This window comes from Equus quagga, chromosome 17 (genome assembly GCF_021613505.1).
Source record: "Equus quagga isolate Etosha38 chromosome 17, UCLA_HA_Equagga_1.0, whole genome shotgun sequence".
In the NCBI taxonomy this organism is placed as follows: domain Eukaryota; kingdom Metazoa; phylum Chordata; class Mammalia; order Perissodactyla; family Equidae; genus Equus; species Equus quagga.
In genome coordinates this window covers 2915457-2939561 of record NC_060283.1, presented here as the reverse complement: position 1 = coordinate 2939561, position 24105 = coordinate 2915457, and the positions used below count along the sequence as shown (strand labels likewise).

At 58.2% G+C, this 24105-nt stretch overlaps 1 protein-coding gene across 8 annotated transcripts in view; it reads right to left on the bottom strand.

Moving 5' to 3' along the window:
• SHANK2 (SH3 and multiple ankyrin repeat domains 2) overlaps positions 1-24105 on the bottom strand; it is a 559847-nt gene that overhangs the window by 288055 nt on the left and 247687 nt on the right. For all 8 annotated transcript variants that reach the window (XM_046643796.1, XM_046643794.1, XM_046643795.1 and 5 more), the window contains 3 exons: positions 21855-22170; positions 10932-11101; positions 3027-3140 (listed from right to left, as the gene is read on the bottom strand). In XM_046643796.1, the coding sequence (XP_046499752.1) occupies positions 3027-3140; positions 10932-11101; positions 21855-22170 (600 nt within the window). The remainder of the gene's footprint in view (positions 1-3026; positions 3141-10931; positions 11102-21854; positions 22171-24105) is intronic.

Here is a 24105-nt window from a genome sequence, read left to right as displayed (position 1 = left end):
ACGATCTTCCGTGACGGAAATCGGAACCGTGGCTGCCTCTGGCTGCGAGGGGGGACTGGCTGGGAAGCAGCCCAAGAGGCCCTTTCCGGGGTGATGAAAATGTTTTCTATTTTATTTGCAGTCGGAGACACAGGCGCATCCATTTATCAAAGTGCATGGAATGACTCTCATAATCTGTGCATTTTACTGTACCTAAATCATACCTCTACGCAAGAAATTAATATAAAAAAAGACGGTGTTAAGTCATGGTCTTAGAAAGCCCAAGACAAACAGAAACCAAGAGGAACCATTGCGGAATGTTCCCCATCCTAAAATCCAGCTCAGATTCCACCTGCTTTGTGCTGCTCTCCCGCTCCAGCCGGCTCCACCCAACGTCCTGGGGAAGCCTTCCTCCTCTGATGGACAGCTACATCATAGCGGAGTTATCAGGTCCACGTTTTATCATCCTTCACAGACAGAGGATGGTGCCCCAGAGACGCCCACATCCCAGTCCCCGGGACCTGTGAGTATGTGCTTACATGGCAAAAGGGAATGAAGGCTGTGAATCAGTGTGTCCCGACCACAGGCCCTAAAAAGTGGGAGAAGAGGAGGCGGAAGAGAGGGTGACCAAGGCACGACCAGAGAAGGACCTGGCCCACAACTACCTTGACGATGGAGGAAGGAATGTCGTAGCCTCCAGCACCTGGAAAAGGCAAGGGAATGTGTTCTCCCCAGAGCTTCCAGAAAGGAACGCAGCCCCCGACACCATGACTGTAGCCCCCTGAGACTCACACCAGACTTCAGACCTCTAGAACCAGGAGATAATAAATTTGCAATGTTTGAAGCCACCTGCTTGTGGCCATTTGTTCCGGCCACAATTTGTTCCAGCTCCTAAGATCCTTAAGGACCACATGACCAGTGGTCTCTCTGTCTCCAGCTCAGGCTCCCACGAGACACCCGGGGCCAAGAGGTGTTCAGGGAGGGCACAGCACGAATGCACGGGGGCGCCCCGTCCCACGGCCCAGCACAGCTGCTTGGAGTCAGAGGCCTGCTTGCATGCTCTCAGGTCGCCCAGGACACACGGGAGCCCCCAGAACCGGCCAGAGCTCCAGGAGAGTTGATCCCCACGCCGGGCATCCACCCACATAGAGAACGCACTTTATCAAGGACACGGTCCTGCAGAGTGTGTGCAGGAGCCAGAACGCCCTTCAAGGAACGTCCATCACACCGACCAGCTTCCCCACAATAAACACAAACAAGCCACCACCCCTGGGAAGCCCCTTCTGGAGGGGACACATCAGCCTGGACCAGCTGCACCACGTCCACTTGCCCCTGTGGGTACACTGTCGGTGGGTGGGGAAGCCACACACTCTTATCTGGGGGAAGTGGGCAATACTGGCAGGTGGGCAAAGAAAGCCCACAGCAGGGGAGGGGCGGGGGCTTAAAGCTGCCCCTGCCTTTTCCTCCCTGTCTCCTGGAAGCCAATATTTGTGGAGGACGCAGGGAGCAGGGAGGCCCAAAGGACCCTCACATGTGGTCATCCTGGGCTGCCGCATCCAGGTGTGGCATCATCAGCAGTGCCGGGCACCCATATGCCTGAGTCTCTGCAACGGAAGAGTGGAGGAGGGGGGACCAGGAGCGGGGATGCTCAATCTACTTACTGAGAGAGGGAAGGAGGAGAGGGAGGGCGGGTCAAGCTCACAGGCCATGGCCTTGCCCTTCGCAGACCAGAGAGGCTGGGCAGGCTGCCTGCAGGAGAGGATGAGTGTGGGCCAGGGGTCCGTGGGCACTGGGGAGGGCCAGGAGGGCCGGCCTGTACCAGGGGTTCAGTATACCCATCATCACACCCAGTTAAACACGCTCCCATCCACCTGCTGACCACTGACCCACCCGGCCACGGAGCACCTGCCAGCCTTCCCTTTCAAGCTTAAGTTTGGGACACTTCTCACCTCGACGTCCCCACAAGACGGCAGACATTACCATTCCCCTTGGTGTTTGAACTTGAGCAGAGACCGGACGGGGGAAGCTTAGCACAAACTGGCAGTCCCCTGAAGTCCGGTTCTCGGAAAGGGGACCAGCTGAGCATCCCTGGTGAAGACTCTGCACAGCCCGCCAGGTCAGGGGGACCCAGCAGGCCGGGAGACACCATCGTGCTGTCCAGAGCACGCGTCCTCGGAACACCTCATCTTCCGGCTGCGCGAGCCCAGGCAGACCTGCCGCGGGGCAGGGGGCTCCCTGGTGAGCATCGAGGCTGGGACCCCCACGGGACAGAGGCCCATCTGAGCACAGCTCAGGGGCCACCCGGCTGCAGAGGGAGATGCACCCAAGCCACTGGCTGCCAAGCGAACGTGGTGGCTTCTGGCACATGCACGCAGAGGCTGGGAGTCCAGCAAAAGCCAGAAGGCACACACGGGGACCCTGGGACTTTGCTTTTCCCAGCTCCCATACTATTCTCTCAATACTGCTTTATATACGTGGTCTCCTCTTAACATTTTAACCAATTCCACCTTTCGGCGATCAGTTTTGAAACGGCTTTCGGCAAGGGCTCTATCCGGGAGGTCTGAGAGCTGCTGGAATGTTTTTCCTTTGCAAACACCGACCTCTTTTGAGCAGTTTTCATCGAGCCATCAAACTGCGTAGTTCTCAGGGAGGGCCTGGGCGGGGCCTCCTGGTGAATGTGAAGCTGCCTGTTTATGATATCGGTATAAGAGATTGATAAAGAGGCTTCGAGCACTTAGTCAAGCCCCAAAAGCCTTTTTCTTACAGCTAGAATGGAAGATCCAAGCTTTCTGGAATGTGCATTGAGCTGCCTTCTAACTCACAGCTTCCACGCTGTCTCGTAAGGGATTTCTGGTCTGGGCAAAACCCAGTGGGACTGAACCAGCCCGCCTCGACGCACCAGCCAAGGCCTCGTCTTGAGACGCAGGCTTTCTCTGTAACAGCGCACCCGCCGGTTCCTCGCACGCTCCACAGAACCGGCAACACGGACCTCCGGCTGAGACAAGCCGGGAAGCCGACCCGAGGCTCCCGGATGGCGCCCGCCTTACCTGCCTGGATGTCCTTGGGCTTGCACTGGACTTCTTCCACGCACTCGGCCGGGAACCATCCGATGTGGCCGCGGGCGCTGCCTTCCCAGAAGCCCCCTTCACCGATGCTCAGAACTAGAGACAAGGAAAGGGGAAGGCGTTACCGGCTGGTCCCAGGGCTTGGAGAGTGGCGGGTAGGCAAGGGTTGGGGGCAGCAGATGGAGCGGAGCCAGTGTGTGTCGGCCAAGCTGGCAGAGCCAGTGCCTCTGGTCCATTTGCTGGCTGGCCACGCCTCCTCCTGCTGTGGACGAGGGGACTGGCAAAGTGTCCCTCAGAGGGGACAGTGCTGAGGGCGTGGCCCACGCAGTCCCCAGGTCTCCTCGGGCAGAGAATGCAGGTGCGTCCTGGCGTCTTTCTATCTGACACCACATGTCACGTGGCCACTTTGTTCCATCTCCCGTGTCCCAGTTGAACCGGGAGAGTGGTGGCTGTTGAGGCCCCACCATCAATTACTGCAGGTGTAAAAGTGGGGGGCAGGCCACCTCGACGGGGAGCAGAACGAGGAGGTCGTGCCTGGAGGAGAGAAGTCCCAGCGTCTGGGTCTGCTGGATCTTTGAAACCAGTTTGAAGAAAGAATTCACAGCAGGAGACGGGAAAGCAGTGAAGGGCCGTCTGATGACTCCACGACACCATCTGGACTCAGGGAGAAAGGGCTGGATTGAAAGCTCGTTCGGCCAACGCTGGCACGGTGGGTCCCGGCCCTTCGGCATGCTGGCTTATTAATGAAGAACCTATTGATTATGTCGGTGCTGGCAAGGCACAGAGGTTTGCCACTCCTCTTAGGGAGAAGGGGAGGTGGGCTTGTCCTTGGGGGGCCATTTTGCACTATGAAAATGTGAAGACAAGCAAGGTTGGACATCACAGCTGCCCTGCCTGAAGGGCCAGGGGACGACGGGCTGGGTTTGGGTTCTCCCTCCCTGGGCTACGTGCTGGGAGCTCAGAGAGCCTTGTAAACATCCTCTGGGAGAGTGACGCGAATTTGTTTCTAGACTGGACTGATGCTGAGCACGGGTGGGCAACGCAAATCCAAAGACACGGGGTAGAAGGGGCCAATCACAAGGACCCAAATGTTCCCCAAGGCACCGTTTGGGCAAATATCTTGGCTGTAAGGGCCGAGCTCGCAGGTGGGGTGGAGGGAGGGAGCGTTTATATCCCAGGCCTTTGGTGCAGGGCTAGGGGTGCCCCCAAGGCCCTGGCTCCCTCAGAACGGGGCCGTGCAATGGGGAAATCCGTATCGTCTCTCCATATCTTAATCTTTAAATTACTCAGGATCCAAGGCACCAGAACTGTGGAAAAAGGGATCAAGGCAACAGAGGCGCTTTCTTCCATCCCTCATTTTCATCTCAAAGGCCAGAGAAGGAACCACTGGACCCACGGTCTTTGAAGGTCAACAGAACAGAAAACCTCGGCTTTATAAGTCTTTGCCTAATAATTCGAACAAATGACCTAAATGGAACAAGCAACCTCACAGCCGAACCAGACGATTACAACCGCTCGGAGCATTTCCTCCAAAAATCGATGCCAGCCCCTTACGCTCCACGCGGCCCCGCTGACCCGGACGTGCACACGGTCTCCCAGTGGAACCCGGATCTCCGAGGTCGTCTCGCGGCACTGCCCTGGCGGGCGAAGGGAGGCAGGGGCCCTGCCTGGTGCTGTGCGACCCAACGCCCCGCAAGGAAAGCACCATCTCTTTCCTGTGATCGGGGCTGTGGGCAGCCATTCCGGTTGTAGGAGGTCTGGGGAGGAGGCACGCATGGGCAGATCTCTGCCACATCTTATCTACATGACACGTGGGACAGCTTCTTTGCCTCTGTGCCTCAGTTTCCTCATCTGTCAGATAATACTGCTTAGCTCTGAGCATGGCTGTGTGTGAAACAGAGGCAGCTAACCCAGACAGAACCCCATCACAGCTCGCTGGCTTCCTTCCGAACCCCAGGTCAGGGATAACACATTCCAGTCCCACGTTTGATCGATACCATGGATACACTTCTGGGTGTGTTATTGTTGTTATGAGACCAACAAAAAGATGAAAGGTTGCTTACAGCTTCTCGAGAGAGCGGGGGGTGAATGCAATGCAGAAGGGGAGATGTGCTGGAAAGAACTGGCCAGCTCAGGGACCCTCCACATCGAGCTGGTGTCAGCCACACTGGGGAGGGAGAAACAACAGGATCTGTGCCGAGGGACCGGGTGCAGAGGTGGTGGGGAGAAAGGGCAGAGGATGAGCCTGGGTTTCTGGTTGAGCAAACGGCAGCTGGTGGTCCTCTTTATGGAGGGGGAAGGAAGAAAGGGGAATGTGTGCAGAGGTGGGTTTCTGGGTCCCAGTGGAACATCCCATGTTCAAGGTTGTCTGCAAAACAGGCCCTTCTCTTCTTAAGTGGCAGTGAGCGAATCCTGCAACCGTGTACGCTGGGCCACCCAGCCCCATACCTGGGATTTTTTACTCCCCGCCTTCTCAAGGGCAAACCCTGACAGGCACACCTGTGTCCGGGTGGGGACAGGTGTTCCTCATATAGCAGGAGGGATCGGAGTTGGGCTCACCTGTGGATCGATGATTAAGTCATTGAAAAGTAAACAGTTCACGCCCTGAGAAGGAACGGCATAGGAGCCCAGCACACACCGGGGCCACAGCTGAAAAGAATTGGTCAGAGAAGGGTGCCCCATCTAGCCGTCCCCTCTGCTGGTCACTGCTCCGGGCCTCTCCTCTCCAGAGACACACAAGCCCCGCCTTGCGAACTGGAAAACCACAGCAACTACCCGCCCTGGGTTAGCTCCACGAAGTTGACAGGTGCAGGCTGGGAAGGTCACTGTGTGGTCCCCACCCCTCTGCGATGCTCCGGCCCTCACCCCCAAACCCTCCCGTCCAGCCCAGGTCACGGAGGAGGCAGCTGTCTGAGCGCATTGGGGTGAGGCTTGGTGCTGGGAGAGCCAGAGGCCCAGGTTTTTCCAGCTCTGAGACGGACTCAGTGGACGGGCAATTCGTCGGCCGCTGGCCCGTCTGAGCACGAGGTTTCTCATCTCTACAATGGGGACAGGCCTGGACGAGGACTTCCTTGGTCCTAGCACCTGCCGACCCTGCTCCCTGGCCACCCGCCCACGTGGTCTCAGCATCACTGTCACTCGACAGCTCGGGTCAGCCTTGGTGGGGAGTCCATGGTCAGGCCCATGAGTCCATGTTGGGGCCTCTCTTCACTGGCCCAGGCACGGCTGAGAAGAAGGGAGGGCGTGTGCAACCTGCAGCCCAGAGCCGGGAGAAGCTCTCTTCCAAGTCAGGGATGTGTGATTGTGATGGTGAAGCATCCAAGAGGAAGGGAGAAACACCAGCCCCTCGACAGAAACACAACCTGAGACTCTACCTGTCAACCAGGATGCAGCAGAGGGACACACACACACATTCACACATGCACATACGCATGCACACAGGCATACCCCAGCAATTTGGCTGCCTCTCTCAATATCAGCACTGAGACAGCCCACCCCTCCTTCTGGTTTCTTCCTTGTGCAAGCCTGACCTGCAGGCCACCCAATGCTCCTCCACCACCTGCTCACGCAGGGCAAGTTGGCAGAAGCAGGAGCATCAAGACAGCCCTGAATAGCCCTGCACTTGGAGTCTTGAGTGCTGGCTGCACGGGCCGCGTGACTTGGCGCTCATCTGTCCTTTTCCCGTGGTGCCCAGTATAGTGGGCACTGTTGGTGCCCCACCCAGGACCCCTTCATCAGGACCGGCACCATCCTCCAGCTGCTGTGATGCAGGCTGCTAATGACTCAGAGCTGACTCCTGTTCTCTGAACTCCCTTTCAGAAATGGGTGCCGTCCAGCCCAGGAGGTTAGGCCCCACTCCCCGGGAACCCAAGTTAGGTGCCCCCCACTTCACACCGGGGCCCTTGTGCCTCTTCCCTCGCCTGGTCCCTGTGAATTTGGGGGACCTGATACTCAGTGAGGGAATGAGTGATTCCACTTACAGAATGGAGCACCTGGCTGACAGCCACGCATCCACACAGACGCGTGTGGCACAGACAGTGAGTCTGCCCCCTTCTCTCTGAGCGACGTCAAGACCGCAAACTCGGGCAGAGCCAAGTAAAGCGGGCACCAAGCTAACCGCGGAGTGAGCGATTAGGACAGACAAGGGGGTGGGGGATGGGACCCGCGTGGGCTCGGAGTCCAGACAAACGAGCTCTGAAGGTCCAGCCCCCTGGTGACCAGCATGGGAGATGGGAGATTTCTTCACCACGTTCCCAGGTCTGGAAGAGGCAGGCGCGAGGGGCTGAGTCGTGTCCCCCAAATTCACATGTTAAAGCCCTGACCCCTTGTACCCGAGAAAGAGACTGTATTTCAAGACGGGGTCTTGAAAGAGGTGATTAAGGTAAGATGGGGTCACTAGGCTGGGTCCTGATCCCATAGGACTGGGATCCTTATAAGAAGAGGAGATGACACAGACATGCACGGAGGGACGACCACGTGAGGACACAGGGAGAAGATGGCATCTACACGCCAAGAAGAGAGGCCTCAGGGGGAACCAGCCCTGCCCACACCTGGACCTCGGCCGTCCAGCCTCCAGGACCGGGAGATAGCAAACGTCTGTGATTTGAGCCACCTCGTCTGGGGGACTTTGTAATGGTGGCCCAAGCTGACTGATGCAATGGGATCCGATACCTTCGGCCCACAGTTGCTGTGAGGTTTACACACAAAAACATACGTGACGCTTGTATGCCTGTAAACAGCAGGCGCTCTCTGATGACAGTCTCCATCTTTGTCCACTCCTCTATTATCTCCGAGGCATGGAGAAGGGTACAAAGCTCCCGGATATGAAGGGACAGGCCAGTGGGTGACTAGGAAGGCTCCCCAGGCTCCTCCCAGCCCGGCCAGAAGCCCGGCGTGGGCCTGGGCCTGCAGAGCAAGGTGGTCCCCTATGGAATGAAGGCCCAGGGCTGGGGGCTGGGGGCTGAGATGATTTTAGAGCCGAGCTAGGTCAGAAGACCTGGGTGACGTCCAGGGGTCACAGGGTGGGCTGAGCTGGGGTGCACAGAGGACACAAGAGCAGGCCACATTGGGGCATTCTTCCTCTCCACATGAGCCGCCAGCCTCCCCGGCCTCCTGAGTAACCAGCCTCGAAGACGCAGGGGCTGACCGACTGGCGAGAGTTGTGGTTATTTTAAGCATCGCCACCCAACAGGAATCAGACAACAGCCCCTAAGTGTGGCAAGGCCTGGGAGCCCACCCTTCCCAGTGTCCTCAGAACAGCAGTGGCTCCCAGATGCGGCTCTGTGGGCCCAGCTTTCTGCCTGGGAGGAAGGCGGTGGGCATCGGGTGGCAGCGGACGGGCCTCTGGGAGGGCGCAGGAAGGTCTAGCAGCCGTGGGCTTCTATGGCCCCCGTGCACCCGGCCTGGCCCACCAGCTCCACCAGGAGCGGGGTTCCCCGTGGCCCTCCAGGACGGCCTCCCGCAGCCTGCAGGTCAGGGGAAGAGGAGAGGGAGGCAGAGCCAAGGCAGTTGTCCACTGGCCGAGGTGACTATAAAGAGAGGCTCCTGTCCAGGGATAGCCGTGCACTCAGCAGACACCTCAGTCGCCTTTTGTCTGGGCCTGAGTGAGCGCTGGGACGGAGCCGGGGGCAAGGCACCTGCCGGGCCGCCAGCCCGCCCGTCTGCGAAGGCTGCGTCTTGTGCATGGTGGCCAGTTGGCCATACTGTGACTGTTGTGGGGTCCACTGAAAATATTCAACAAGTCAGGAAAAGGGCTACCCTGTGACGCGTCCTGGTACTAAAATTCAAAACTGCAGGTCATGTGAATTTTTACATTTGTAATTTGAAGGTTTATATTTAAAAGTTAACAAGGATGCTGCCTTAAATTATATAGGGACAATTCCGGGATTTTTGCTTATGAGTGTGATGGTCAAAGACTCCACGGGACCACACCACAGAAGGCAGCTATGAACCCTGAAAATGATGGGAAAGGAGCCGGAGCCGGGGGACAAACAGACAGGCCTGGTGGGACGCACGCTTGCCCTGGGGGAGGGCAGGGGAGCTGGTAGGAAAGGTCCTCCTCCCCGGCCTGCGGCCTGGACAAAGTACAGTCCACGTGGCAGGGCTGGCGGTGGACGGGCACACGGGAAACACCTGCGGTCTGAGCAGGTGAAGAGCCAGACAGGTGAAGCCAGAAAGAGGCTGGGGGCAACCCCACAGGGGAAAGGACGGGAGAGAGGCCGACAAACTCAGCATCCCACATCTCTGACCCCAAGTGCAGACGCAAAGCCGCTCAGCTAACATCTGAGACCTGAGCTGTCACCCAAGCAACTCAGCGAAACCTAAGGAGGAAAATGAGCCGAACCGAAGCCAGAGTGTCCACAACTTAGCCCTCTTGATGTCCAGAACGCAACAGAAGATAACCGGACACACAAAGACCTACGAGGATGGAGCCTGTTCTCAAGAGAAAAGAAACGAGGTGAGGCCAACCCCAGATGACCCCTGACGGCGGAACTCGCAGATGAGGATTTCAGAGTGACGATGACACCAACCCACAACGTCGTGAAACAGCACGCGTTTTCAATGAGTGGGAAATCTCAACGGTGTCCTAGGAAGTCTTGGCAAGTAAAAAGAAATGAGAAAAGAAAACGCACATGGAAACTCTAAAGTTTAAACACGTAATTTTTGAAATTAAAAAGTTCACGAGATGAACTTAACAGTGACGGGGACGTTTCAGAGGAAAGAGTAAGTGACCTTGAAATAGATCAAGGTCAGTAGAAATGACCAAGGGTGAACAAGAATAGATGGAAAGAAAATGAACAGAGTCCCTGGGACTTGTTGATGCTGCCAGATGGTCAAATATGTGTGCAGCTGGACTACCAGAAGGTGTCAAGAGAGAGAACGGGGCGCCACCTGTCATCGGAAAGCCAGGGACATCGGCCGGATTAGCACAGGGTACAGGATGGGGACTGAGTTAATTGCCAGCTCAGGGCCAAATGGAGACGAGTGGGGAAGGCAGGACTTCAAGCTGGCCTGCCCACGTCTACGGGCATACCCTCTATGCCATGCCTCCCCTGAAAGCCTGCCCTACAAGGGCAGGGCCCATGCGTGGCTGGGCACGCGTGGTGTGACTTTTCCTGCTCTTCCTGGTGAGTTCAGCTGCCCCTACGTGGGCTGCAGCCCACACGTGTCACTTCTCCACTTCCGTTTGTGGCCTTTAGCATCACAGGCCTCAGCTGCAGCCACTGCCATCCTCCCTCCATCCTGCACCTGTGTCATTACGCCCATCTGCCTGAAGGGTCTCGCATACTCATCTCCCAGATCAGAAACCATCGCTGCCTCCCCAGGACCCTGGGAACGAAGGCTAACTCCTCAGCCTGGCATTCACGGCGGCCCTCGATGCTCTCAGCCACAATTCCCAGGATTCTGCTTCGGGAACCCTTCCCTCCAAGGCGGTGGACTGCCTTCCTTGGAATGCTGCAGGCCTCCAGGGCGCGGCGCAGGCTGGACCGCCCACCCAGATACCCCTCCCTGACTCCCAACAAGACACGTCCTAATCCCGCCTATGCTTGGATGCATCCCAATGCTGCTTCTTCACGAGCCCCTGGGGGTTTCCAGTCAGCAAGGAGCTCTGCCCATTAGTGGCCTCGTCTGCCCCCTCCCTTGCTCTTTTTATGGGGGAATCTCATTCCAGTTATATGTGTGTGTCGTCTTCCCTAACAGACATCACGGTCACCGCGGGTGCGTCCCGCGAGAACGACTGGTGAGCGTCCCTCTGTTCTGGCTCTGCCCTCCCAGGGCTCCCTATTTCCCACAGCGATGCCCCAGATGCTGACACCCTCACAGGCCGGCTGAGGGGGTCAAGTGAGGCTGAGGGGTCCCAGAAGCAAGGACCTCGCGGACACTGACCTTTGACCCTGTCGCCACGGTGAAGGGGGATCTCGCCGTCGACCTGGGGTTGGTATGGCTTGACGACAACGAAGAGCCGCCCAGGCACCGCACTGTAGAGCTTCCGCTTGGGCCCCGGGTACTCGAAGGCCGAGAGCACGTCCTTGTGGGCACCAGGCGGGAAGGTGGGCCTGAGAGGGAGGGGGCAGAGAGAGAGAGAGAGAAGGTCACTGTCACTGCCCGAGACAGAGCAGGTCACGCCGCCGACCTGGGGCCAACCCGTCCACAGCAATCGCTGGGCAGTCACACAGGACGGAGCTCCAGAGTCTAGAGGAAGAAGTGACCAGGCTGGAGGCAGCATTCGTGGTCAAAAGACTTGGGGAATTCTGACCATCCCACTTCTGGGAATATGCCCCGAAGAAGTGGAAGCAGGACTCAAACAGGTATTGGCAAACCCACGTTCACAGCAGCATTATTCACAACAGTCAAAAGGTGGACGCAACCCAAGTGTCCAGTGATGGACGAACGGATAAACAAAATGTGGTCCATCCACACAGTGGAATATTACTCAGCCTTAAAAAGGAAGGAAATCCTGACATGTGCTCCCACGTGGATGAATCTTGAGGACATGACACTGAGTGAAAGAAGACAGTCACAAAAGGACAGACATTGTGTGATTCCACTTACAGCAGGTCCCTAGAGGAGTCAAATTCATGGAGAGAGAAAGTAGGGTGGTGGGCGCCAGGGGCTGGGGGAGGGATGGAGAATAAGTGTTTAATAGGGACAGAGTTCACTTTGGGAAGATGGAAGGTTCCGGAGATGGATGGTGGTGATGGTTGCACAACAATGTGAATGTGCTTAATGCCACCGAGCTGTGCCCTTGAGAATGGTTAAGATGGTAAATTTTATGTTTTGCGTATTTTACCACAATTTTAAAAACAAATAATAATAAAAGACTCCAGTGGGGGCAGCCATCGGGGCAGGCCCTGTGTCTCTGACATGCTATCGGCTCCACTGTGAGCACTGGCCACTCCAGGCGAGGAAACACCCAGAACCTTCTGTCAAAGGCTCTCATCGTTGCAGTGCACGTGGCCCACTTTCACGGCCCCGATGACATTTCACAAGAGGCACGTCAGTCCTTTCCCACTTTATGTTATTATTTCACAAAGAGTGTATTTCCAGGCTGACACCCACCCCTTATGTGAGCGACACCTTAACAGGACCCGAGGGTGGGAGACGTGTGGGACAGAAGCATGTTCTCAGAAACATGTGTACGTGGTTTCCATGGTGACATGCCTGCATCGCTGTTATGGGTGACCCGGGCTGCCTGTTTCTGGGAAGGGGCAAGAGAGCACGTCCACCCTGGTTCTTATCCATGATAATTGCCAAGCGTCATGCTGAGTTCTCTTTCTGCGATGGGATCTTTAGAAAAAAGCATCCACACGGATGAATCTGGGCAGAGATTCTGGGGCGAAGCTCCAGAGGGCCCTGGTCAAGACAAGACAAGAATTCCCCTCCAGCTGGTGTCTCCCAAGGGGAAGTGAGAGGAGTATCAGTAACACCTGGGGAAGGTTCCGGAATCAGGGAACCACATCTGAGTCTCAGCAAGAGGCCATGTCACAGATTCATGGCCAGGAAGGCTGGGGTCCCCAACCGTGGTTCTCCTCTTGAACTACAGATGCTGTGGCCTGTGAACCTACCGAGGGAGCCTTGAGATTTCCTCGAGGAAGAAGTTCTTAGATTTAGGCAGGAACTGCTGTGAAACAGCATTGCAAGGAAAATTCTAGAAGCCGATGTGACCACTCACTTTGGGATTTACTGTGAAGCCCCCGGCCCGTGCCTTCTGTACTGTGCTTTACCCACAACTGTACCACCGGTCAATGACGTGTGGTTTGCTGTATGCAGGTGAAAACTCACAGAAGCGAGACCACGCCGTCTTCTGTCTGACTTCACCCACCGTCACGGTTGTGAGAGCTGGCCACGGGGACCCACATTCACACATGTGAGACTGCAGGCTGTGGCATGCTCCACTGACACCCTAACGTATACTGTAGTAGTAAGGTGTGGGGAAGGGCTGGCCGCCACGTCCGCCTGCCGGACCACAAAGCCAGGCTCTCCCTAACCCACGTGGGGCAGAGGGCAGGCAGGTGCTTAACTGAGCTCAGAGGATGCAGACAGGAGTGGGAAGCTGTGGTCCTCTGTCCCCAGGCCTGCCACTCCTCCCCAGAGCCTTCTCTAACCAAGTCAAGGTCACAGGTGGAGATCACAGAATCCTGCCCACCAGGCAGCCTTGCCCAGTGGCCTCACATCACCTTCTCACCTGACCTCTCCTTGCCCGGCCAGGTAGAGATCGATGCGCACAGACAGGAAAACCCACCCTGAGACTCGTCCTAAGGAGCCGGTGGTCCCTCTCGGTAGATGTTATTTATCCCCAAACATCCTGGGAACTCCTGGGGCGGCGACCCCTGCAGGAGCCAAGTTGTATGACCATCTCTAGTGCAAAGGTGACAGGTCAGCAGGCCAGCTGACTCACAGAGGAAGGACAATTTGGGTCACCTGCCTGTGAGGAAAAAGAACTTGGGAAAGTCGGAGCAGCCCCTCAAAATCCCCACCTGAGAGGACTCGCTGCCGTGGCATCTGCATCAGGGGGCGGGTTCGTTCGTTCAATTGGCCTCCGTCAGCCTGACTCGGGGCCGCCTTGGCCCAGGACCGAGAGTTGAGAGGACAGCCTTCACCACACGGGGCCCGAGCATCCCTCCCAGGACGGGGGAAAGTGAGTCCTGGTAACCAAGGACACTCAACTCCTCTGCAATGGGGAAAGTGTCCCCTGGGGCCACTGCACCTGGACCCAAGTGGTTCAGAAGAGGCCGGGGGTCACTGGAGGGTGTGGGTCCAGAATATGGCAGCCCGGGGTCAGATCTCCCCTCTCCTTAGACCTCCACAAGCAGGGCTTGAACCACCCTTGATGCGCCTGTCACATCTGTGCTCGGTGATGGGGGGTAGGACCCAGCCCCCGGGGCTGCTGGGAGGGTAAATAAGGGGACGCAGATAAAGAGCCCCTCCTCGCCCCCGCCACCTCCGTCACTGCAGCTTTGATGGCAGTTATGGCCTCTGCATCTGAGAATCACCCAGGTTGAACCGGGAGCAGCCGGAACACAGGGCTCTGCCTGCACCATCTCAATGCCCCCTCCTGGCTGGAGGTGCAGCAATGGGCGCTCAGAAGTGTCCAACGCATTACACCTCATTGAGAGACTGCAGGTTGGTCCTAGCAGTGAGGTCACAAATGAGCCCCAATGCCTCCCAGGCTGCACGGATGCTCCTGGACAGGAGGCATGGCTGCAGCAGACACCAGGGGGCGGTGAGCGGATGGGCAGGTCCGCCGACCCCCATGAATCCATCCCTAAGGCCAGGAGAGTAGAGGACCATGAGAAGGCCGAGGTGAGGCAGGTGGGCTTCTCCCATAGGGAAGGAACGGGTCAAAGTCCAGAGAAAATATAAGGACAGACCACACTGATGGCAGCAGGGGCAGGGCAGAGGGTGAGCCACACAGCTGGGGTTGCTGGACCTGACTTCAGCTGCTTTTTGGCTGCAGAAGAAGCCATTATGCCCCGACTTTGGGAACCAAATGAGGAGCCCATCTTCTCAGAGCCCCCACCCCGTATCCCCCAGTGGAACTGCTGCAAGGACCTGCAGGACCCCACTGTGCACAGTCAACAACAATCAGCAAGGAGGCTGAGCCCAACCTGAAAAGTTGATCCTCAGGAGAAATCCATCCACCCATCTACCCACTCATCCATCCATCCATCCATCCATCCATCCATCCATCCATCCTCGGAGGCATCCATCATCTATCCATCCATCCATCCTCCATCCATCCATCCATCCATCCTCCATCCATCATCCACCCATCCATTCATCCACCCACCCACCCATCCACTCACTTATCCATCCGTCCATCATCTACTCATCCATCCATCCATTCATCCATCTACCCATCTATCAAACCATCCATTCATTCACATATCCATCCACCCACCCACCCATCTGTCCATCCATCCACTTATTTATCCATCTAGCACCCATCCATCTTACCACTTATCTAAACATCATCTGTTCACTTATCCATTCACATTTCAAAAGGACCTTGCCGGAAGCCCAGCTGTTCACTTACTATCAGATGTTGAACAAATCAGTCAATCTCTTGAAGCTTCAGTCTCCCCATCTGATAAGAGGGGATCGTCTGGAGTGACCTGAGAATGAGTCAACAGGAGCCACTCTGTACAGGTGTTATGTGGACACGAGCACAAGTGCCACTCCCTGCACCAGCGGGAAAGCGGGTAACAGGACGCACGTGTCAGCCAGCTGATTCCAGCCAGAGCCAGAGTGTGTGTCACTGGGCAGAGAAGTCAAAGTGAACACAGCTCCAGTCCGGGGAGCTCTGTTCTTTGAGCCACTTTGCAGATGGTCAGCTCCCTAACCCAGCAATCCAAGCCCAGAAAGCCTTTGCCTAAGAATAGGAAGCAATTAGGCCTCGTACACCAGAGCATGTCCGTGGTTCTAGGCACCAGCAGCAATGTGCGGTCCCACACAAATGCTCAAGTATGCTCTTGTTCCAGATCAATTTGAGCCTCGCAAAGCCCCATTTCACAGGTGAGAAAACAGGGTTTCCACAAATAGGGATCTAGATACAGAGATTTAGAGCCAACCACACATCTCGGCTCCCTGACTCCAGCCCAGGGCCCCCTGAAGCCTCGCTGTTCCATGCGGTGATGAACCGAGGTGACTACAATCTCCTCTGCGAGGGATGGTGCCTTATCCCCACGATGCCCTGTTTTATGAACCTCGCTGTCTGCCACGCTCCGCTCTCCCACGGCCACCCCAGACGTCAGCAGGAGCCACGGCCCCTCCACGGCTCAGGGTTGGGAGTGCTGTCTCCTCTTGGGAAAGGAGGCGGGGGGCCAGGCTGGGTCCCTCCGTCCTCCCTGCACAGGGAGGATGGGTCGGAAGTCTCCCCCACCCCAAACTGTCAGCATTTTCCTTGCGTTTCATCCAAGAACAGCCAGATGGAATTCCAACCACGTTGCTTGGTAGAGGGATAAATCACTGAATTCTCAGTGTCAGAAAACGGGTGGCGTCTGTGGGGTGGCTCGATGAGTGAACTGAGCCATTTCCCAGTTATCCTGGGGGAACAGGGACCAGCCTGCACACTGAACTTTCTCCATTCATTCATCTGTCAGCCTCTTACACATCCATTCCTTCACTGGGGAAGTATTTAGCGGGTCTGTAGACGCCCACGAACATGAGACAGACTTGGACCCCCTGCCCCTCCCTGATGCCTGGCCGGCTCCTTTCTCTACCCGGCGATCTCCCCTCCTCCGTGGAGACCCCCACCTCCCCCATGGATGCCTGAACCCTGACTTGTGTGAGCTCTGGCTCCCAGGGGTCTCTATTGGGGGTGTCTCTGGTTCCATGTCCTCCACTACAGCAAGCTGGGGGGCTGACATGTCTCCTGCCCTCATTTCTCAGTTGAGGACATGGGGAGCATCCAGCACGGAGGGGGCTGGTAATTCACTCATTCATGCCACTAACTGAGAGAGCAGAGCGAAGACAGAATGTCCCCAAATGCGGAAGGAGAGAAAGAGACACGTGAGGGATGGCCCTCCACAGCCAAGATGCACCTGCTCCCCCAGGTGGGCCTCCTTTACCTGGCCCCACCTCCCTGCCAGGTGGCGACACAACCCCGGGGGACTGGCTGGCTCCTCATCGATCCCCTACTCCTGGCCTCCTGTGACCTGCCATCAGCACCCTGGATGGCAGTGCCCATCTCGCCCCCGCCCCGCTCCAACCCTGCCAGCCGGGCCCCTAGCCCCTTTTCTGGGTCAGGACAGGCACAGGGGAAGGAGCAGCAGCTGCAGTTCTCACTGAGGAAACCAGGTCCCTGTCCCTTTGGGGGGGGGGGGGGGGGGGGTCAAAGCATCGGTGTCCTGGTTCCCATGTCCCCAGGAGGCAAGGAGAGGATCCCGGAGGTGGACAGAGACGCGAGCCAGAGGGGCACCCAGCGCCCCTTCCCACCAATGAGCCTGACCAGATGGCGACTTTATCCTCTGAAAGGGGCTGGATAGGCAGATTCCCACCACCCCGGAACCTTCTGGAACCCCTGTTTCTGCCTCTGCAGGAAGGGGAGGGGGCCTGTGATTTCTGAAGTCCGTGGCCCCATCTGTTCTCTGAGCAAACCTGCTCTTGGATTTCAGGCGCTTGTCTCCGGCTGGAGTTCCTTCCCGGGGCGACACAGCGGGTGAGCCACGGGCGGCATTTCATCTCCGCCTGAACCCCAAAGCCTGTCTCTCCACTCTGCTGAGCTGAACCCGCCCAAGAACCCCTCATCTGATGAGAGAGTGGCCAGAACGCTCCCTCGGCTGGTGAGCCCAGGGCAGCCCTCAGGACCAGCTGCCCGAACTTTGCAAAAATACATCCAGAGCTGTTATGAACCTGGGGAGAGCCGGTCAATGCCCTGAGTAGCTGGGAGGGGTCCTCACAGGACCACACCCCTCGTCTCCATGCTCAGGTGGTGGGCGATGGGGCAGGTGGACGCGGCAAAACCCCTTCTCAGTTTGGGTCTTAGAAACATGGACCAGCCATGCCAGTGTGCGCCACCAGAGGGCACTGCCTCAGGCAGGTGCGTGCAGATCCTCGCATCTGAGGCAGGATGCAAACAAGATTCTGCAGGTCCATCGGCTCCCAGCCTCTCTGGACCCTCTTACCTCCTCTGCCCTGCACTCGGGGCAGCTCCGTGAGGGCTGGCTCCACGGGGCAGGCTGACCCTATTAGCAGCACAGGGCCCAGGCCGGGGAGGGAGCCGGTCAGGGGGTGCCAGCAGGAGCCTGGGTGAGGGCTTGGGCAGCTGGGGAGCCCTCGACCCCTCTCTCATCAAGTCTGTATCTGAGAGTCTGGCCCGAGGCTGGTTCTGGCCACCCGATGTGCCCACTGCATTCCTGGCTGAGGCTTCTGGGGCCTCAGGTTGGCATTTAGGCAGATGGGCTTTGCCTGGGAGTGGCCGGCCTTCCCCATGGGCAGTGAGAGAGAAAGGAGGGGACAAGGGGAGGGCGAGTGGGGCCAGAGGACAAATCCCCTCATTCGGGGTGTGAAGTGCCCTCTGCCCGCTGATGTGATTTTCTCTGCTTCTCCTGCCTCTTAGCCCAAGCCGGAGCCATCACTGGGACAGTGGCACCCGCCACCCACCAGTGTCTGCCCCACAGCAGCCGGAGGGTCTTTCTCTAAAATGTCCCCGATGATGATGACAACTAAGGGTAGCAGACACTGTGTGGAACTTCCTACGAACCAGACACGGGTCTCAGCACATGACGGGTATCGAATTCAACTTAAACCTCATCATAAACCTCTTACTCCCATTTCATATATAAGACGATTGAGGCACAGAATGGTCAAGTCACTTGCCCAAGGCCACACAGCAGGGAGGAAGCTGAGCTGAGTGCAACCTGGCGATGTGGCTCAGCATCTGCTTGGGTGATGGGCCACTGGGCAGCTACGCAGTGATCCAGGCTCTGCAGACGGAGAGCGCAAGGCCAGTACAGGGCTTTCCCCTCCATGGCATGGGGAGCACCCTAACCCCAGCTCCCGGTTCTGGGATAACCAGAAAGGGGTCTAGGGGCACCCCGTGCTGCCCAAGACTGGGACCCAGTGTCCGCCTCACCAGCACCCCCTGTGTATAGTGCCTGGCCAGGGCCTGTCTGTCCCAGGAAGGGGCTAGGCTCTGAGCTGTGAAGACAAAGATGGAGTGGAGGGACTCAGCCACCTCCTTGAGCCCCCAAAAGGCCCAGGGGCTGTGCTGGGGCGCCCTGCGTGCCGGCATCCCCTATCACCCGGGCTGGTTGGGTGCAGGTGCGAAAGACCCGGCTGTAGCCTCCTGGCCAAGAAGCAGAGAGCCTGCCATGTGGCTCAAATGCCCACTGTTATCCTCCCGTCCCAGGGGAAAGCCAATGTGCCTGGCAGGTCCCGTTAGGACAGGGGAGTCCTGGGGGAAGGACCCCAGCAGTTCACTAGTACCCATGCGGGGCACTCCCGTCACAGGACAGCTCCCGTCACCGACGAGGGAGCTGGATCCTGAGCACATGGACATGGACAGGCAGGCTTTGCTGGGATGGGGGAGGGAAGAAGGCCAGGACGCCGGCAGAGAAGGCAGGACTGACAGGCAGGGCGCTGCTGGGCAAGCTGGGTGCTGACTGTGCCAGGCCAGCTCCACTGACCAGGACAGGCAGCAGGCTCAGAGTCAGGCGGACAGACCGGCCCGGGGTTAGTACTGAGTCCTGCAACCAGGCAATGCCTCAGTCCCATAGCTCTGGGCGACAATGGGAACATGCCTGGCCAAGCGCCGGGTCTTGGGTCGGATGTGGATTTGAGCTTCATCTAAGGACCAGCATGTATTGAGCACTTACTGTGTACAAGGCACAGCCACCAATTCCTTCATTCAGTTTGAGAACAACCCAAGGGAGCTGGTCTTTCTATGACCCTCGTTTTACAGTCACCGAAGATGAGGCACAAAGTGGAGTCCAGAACACGTGCTGGGGAAGTCCTGGCAGCGAGCACTCAGCCCAGGCTGGCTGCTGGGATTCTCACACACACGTGCGTGTGCATGCAAATATACAAGCACACACATGAGTGTATGCACACACACATACAAGTGCACATAGACACACACATACAAAGTGTGCACACACACTAACACACGTAAGTGCATACACACGACACACAAACATGCACTCACATGCACACACGAACATGCTACACACAAGTGCACACACGCACATACATAGACGCATAAAATGCATGCACACACTAACACACAAATGCACACACAAACACAAATGTGCATGCGTACACATGCACACACGAACGCACACAGCCAGGTGCATGCACACCTGCGCAGGAAACCAGGGACAATCGGGCAGGGTCCCTGCCACGTGCCCCAGCTGCGTTTCTCTCCCCACAGGAAATATTCTGCAGTTTTTGCAAGTCCCCCGGCCACACGGCCTGCGTTATATTATTAGGTTTCGTGCTTGAGGAAGGGGACGCACTCTCTTTAAAATTATAACCGTAATTCTAGCTAACAGGGCGCAGCAGAATTTGCAGCCTCGGGGAATCCTCTAATTTAGCTTTGAATGTTCTTGGCGCCTGGGACTCCTCCCTCGGGGTGACTCAGAGCGAGAATCTAGACCAGAGCCAGGAACTGGAGCTCGTGGTTTGGAGAGACTCCGGTGGGAAGTGTCGATGGGCTGGGGGTGTGCCGGCATCGAGAGGGTCAGGCCCGTGGCCCCGCCGAGGGGCCGGGAGGCTTGGGTTCCCTCGGGTACATTCTCCCCACCACCTCCGTGGTGGCTGCTGCCTGGAGACGTGTCTGCTGCTCATGGTGATGGCAGTCAGCCCTCTTCCGGGCCCACATGATGTACTGACCCTCTGCCTTGGCCCCTGGCCCCGAACACATGCTGGCCTGCAGGATGCAGCCTGACCCTGCCTCCCCAACATCCCTGATCTTAGCTGGGGGCGTGGAATGGTGACTGAAGCCAGCAAGACTCACCATGGGCCGGCTCCTCGGCGAGCCCAAGCGCCTTTCGAGGCCTGGGAGGCGGGATGCGGAATCGGGCGACATGCTGGACCAAGGGGGCATTCGAACCTCACCAGTAACCCCATGCCAGCCGGGAAAACACAGGTCCGCCAGCCCTCCCCAGGAACCGTGGGCGAGGACAGAATTCAGGGAGGACAAGCCCTTGTGAACCCCGCATCACAGACTCAGGAACCGGCGAAACCTGGGTCACAGTCCTGCCCCAGCTACGCACGGGCCGCACGGCCCCCGGCGCCTCAGTTCCCTGGTCTGTAAAATGGGAGGACACGGTGCCCCTCACAGAGGCACTGGGAGGAAAGGGGCGAGGCGAGCTGATGCATAGACCAGGCTCCGGCCCCCACGAGACTGCAGCGGGATGAGCAGAGACGGCACCTGCTGTGGTTGCTCCGACCAGCGCCAAATCCAGCCCTCAGAGGCCCCAGCAAGGAGCGCGTACCCAGGAAGTCCCATCCTCGCCTAGAAGGCGGTGTGACAAGGTGAGAGGGCACTTGGGGCTTGGAGCTCTGAGTGCCCATGCAGCACTCCCGGCTGCTGGGAGACGGGCGAGTTGGGGAGGGTCCGGACCCCAAGTCAGACGCCGAGGGGGGCCACGCGTTCAGTCTGAATTATGCTGGCCTCATTTCCTCATCTAGAAAAGGGACCAGAATGGGGTTTCCCCGACCTGGGGCTGCATGCACCTGCCACATATGCGGGCATATATCATAGGACCAGCTAGGACTATCTCTGTGGCTGCTGGGGGTTCGTCAGGCCCAGGGCCCTGACCGGGCCCCTCTGAGCCTCAGTTTCCCTGTCTGAGCAGGGGTTCCTCACTGCTACGAGTGAGAGCACTGATTTTGGATAAGGTGCGTTTGCATCAAATGCAGCCCTTGGAAGAACTCTCCGTGCAGAGCAGGCTGGTGGGCTCACCTCCCTCTCTGTTCACTTCTACGACACAGAAGCCGACGCACAAGGAAAGGAAGAGAGGCCACAGACACCAGCAGCAGCCCCAAGCCAGCCCGGGAAGCTCCGCCCGGCCTCCCACGCCTGTCCTGAGCAGTCATCATGGGCACAGTGCTCAGGAAGGTGACCCTGGGCCCCACTGCTCTCGGGAGGCAGCCTGAGCCGGGGCAGCTGGCAGAACTCCGCTTTTAAATAAAGTGTTCTCAGCATCTGAGTTGGAATAAAACTGACGTTCTGCTCAACCTGTGGGCAAAGCCCCGAGTTCAAGAAACCGGGAGCCAGCCGTGGTGCACGGCGGTGTTCCTTCCTCTCGTCCCTGAGGGAGCCCCCTGGCTCTGCACCAGCCCCTGCACCCCACCATTGCTTACCCAATGTGCCAAGGCTGCTGGAGCCTCTTGCCATCCTCGCCGGCGCCGCCAAGCCTGTTGAGCGACGGGGACCGGCTGCGGGGCCCAGGGGTGTAGCTCCCGATGGTCTTCACGGCCCCATCGGGCTTGCTGGGCAGCTGCTGCAGCAGCTGGGGCGAGAGGCTGCGGTGGGAGGCGGCGGAGCAGACGGCCCACTCGGGCGTGCTGGCGTTGAGGTTGTTGTCGCTGTTGGAGCGCAGCAGGACCCGGGGCGCGGCCAGCGTGTTGGGGGGCCGCCTCCTGCGGTTGGAGTACGCCGGGGCCTCTCGGAAGGGCACTGCGTTGGAGAGAACGAGGAGAGGTGGGTGAGGGCAGGCATGTCACCGTCATGGCCTGGGGGGGGGGGGGGGGGGGAGGTGCAGGTCCGCATGCGCCGAGCCCCCGTGCCAGCCGAGCAGCTGGGCGTCGTGAATCCCACGCTGACCCCCCTGCAGGACCCACTGCGTGCAGAGCTCACCCCGACACAGAAGCAGGGATGGGTGGAGACCGATGACGTCTCCATTTCATGGAGGTTCAAGCTAATGCTGGAGATGGAAGGGAGTCGGGGTCCGACTTCCATCCGGGCCAGCGCCCACTTGGCCAGAGCCCCAGAGACACGTGCGAGGGGGCCGCCCCGTCTCACAACAGGCTCAGGACCCTGAGGCAGCCACAGAGTTCCTCCTCATCACGACCTGGACCTGATCCCTGTGACGTGCTGTGTCCCCCTGAAATTCATGTGCTGGAATCCTAATGCTGGTACCCCAGAATGTGACTGTGCCAGGAGACAGGTCCTTTCAGGGAGTGATGAAGTTAAAATGGGGGCACTAGGTGGGCCAATCTAACCGGGGTCCTTCTAAGAAGAGGAAAGCAGGAAACAGACATGCACAGACGGATGACCACGTGAGGACACAGGGAGAAGACGGCGTCTACACGCCAAGGAGAGAGGCCTCAGGGGGAACCAGCCCTGTGACACCTGGACCTCGGCCGTCCAGCCTCCAGGACCAGGAGACAGTCAATGTCTGAGGTTTAAGCCGCTCTGTCTGTGGGACTGTGTTACGGCGGCCCCAGAAGACGCATCCAGCCCTCCAAGTCCACTGGTCAGAATCAGTGTGCTCGGATGCAAGCACGCTCCTTTCTCCACCCATCAAGCCGGGACGGGCAGCGTGAAACAGGAGGGGCGGGCACGCCTCATTCGGCTCCTTACGAATTTCCAGAGTAGAGCATGGACCTAGTGCCACGTGCCCAGGGACTCGGAATGAGGACACGACCCACAGGGACTGAGAGGGCCGGCCTCTGGGTTGCTCCAAGGGCTGGAGCCAGGAATAGAAAGTGTCCTTTCCAAGAAGAGGCATCTGAAGAGGATGCAGGGGAAGCGAGATGCCAAGGACCCCCGGCAGCCGAGGACACGGGCTTCCTTGGAGTCTCGAAGCCCTGGTGGCTCCCCCGCCTGCCACGGGACTCGCGCTCTGTGGACTGAAGGACTGAAGCCAAGCGAGCTTTCCAGTCTGCTGCCAGAGGCCAGGGGCTGCCACGCCACCAAGTGCAGCCGCAGAGCCACAGGAAACACAGACCATCTTGGGGAGCTGATCTGGAGATGGGAAGCTGAGTGTCCCAGGGGAGAAGAACGTTACAAGTGGCTTAGGACAGAGTCCTGGACAATCTACCGCCCCGGCTGCCCGAGGTCAGAGGCTGCACTGGAGTACGTCACGGAAATGGAGAACAGCTGCCCCCTTCACTGAGCTTGGGCATGACATCAGCTCCCTGCTCCCAGCCTGTTCACAGGGGACAGAGGTGCTGCTGGCAGAGCTCCTGGAGGTGGGGCAGAGGTGTGCTGGCAGAGCTCATGGGGGACAAAGATGTCACTGGCAGAACACACTGGGGGAGAGACGGTGCTGGCAGAGCCCACTGCGGGAGAGGTGGTGTTGGCAGAGAGCACTGGCAAGAGGTGGTGTTGGCAGAGCTCACTGGGAGACAGAGGTGGCACTGGCAGAGCACACTGGAGGAGAGAGATGGTGCTGGCAGAGCGCACTGGGGGACAGAGGTGGTGCTGGCAGAGCGCACTGGGGGACAGAGGTGGTGCTGGCAGAGTGCACTGGGGAAGAGAGATGGTGCTGGCAGAGCGCACTGGGGGACAGGTGGTGCTGGCAGAGCGCACTGGGGGAGAGGTGGTGCTGGAAGAGCACACTGGGTGACAGAGGTGGTGCTGGCAGAGTGCACTGGGGGACAGAGGTGG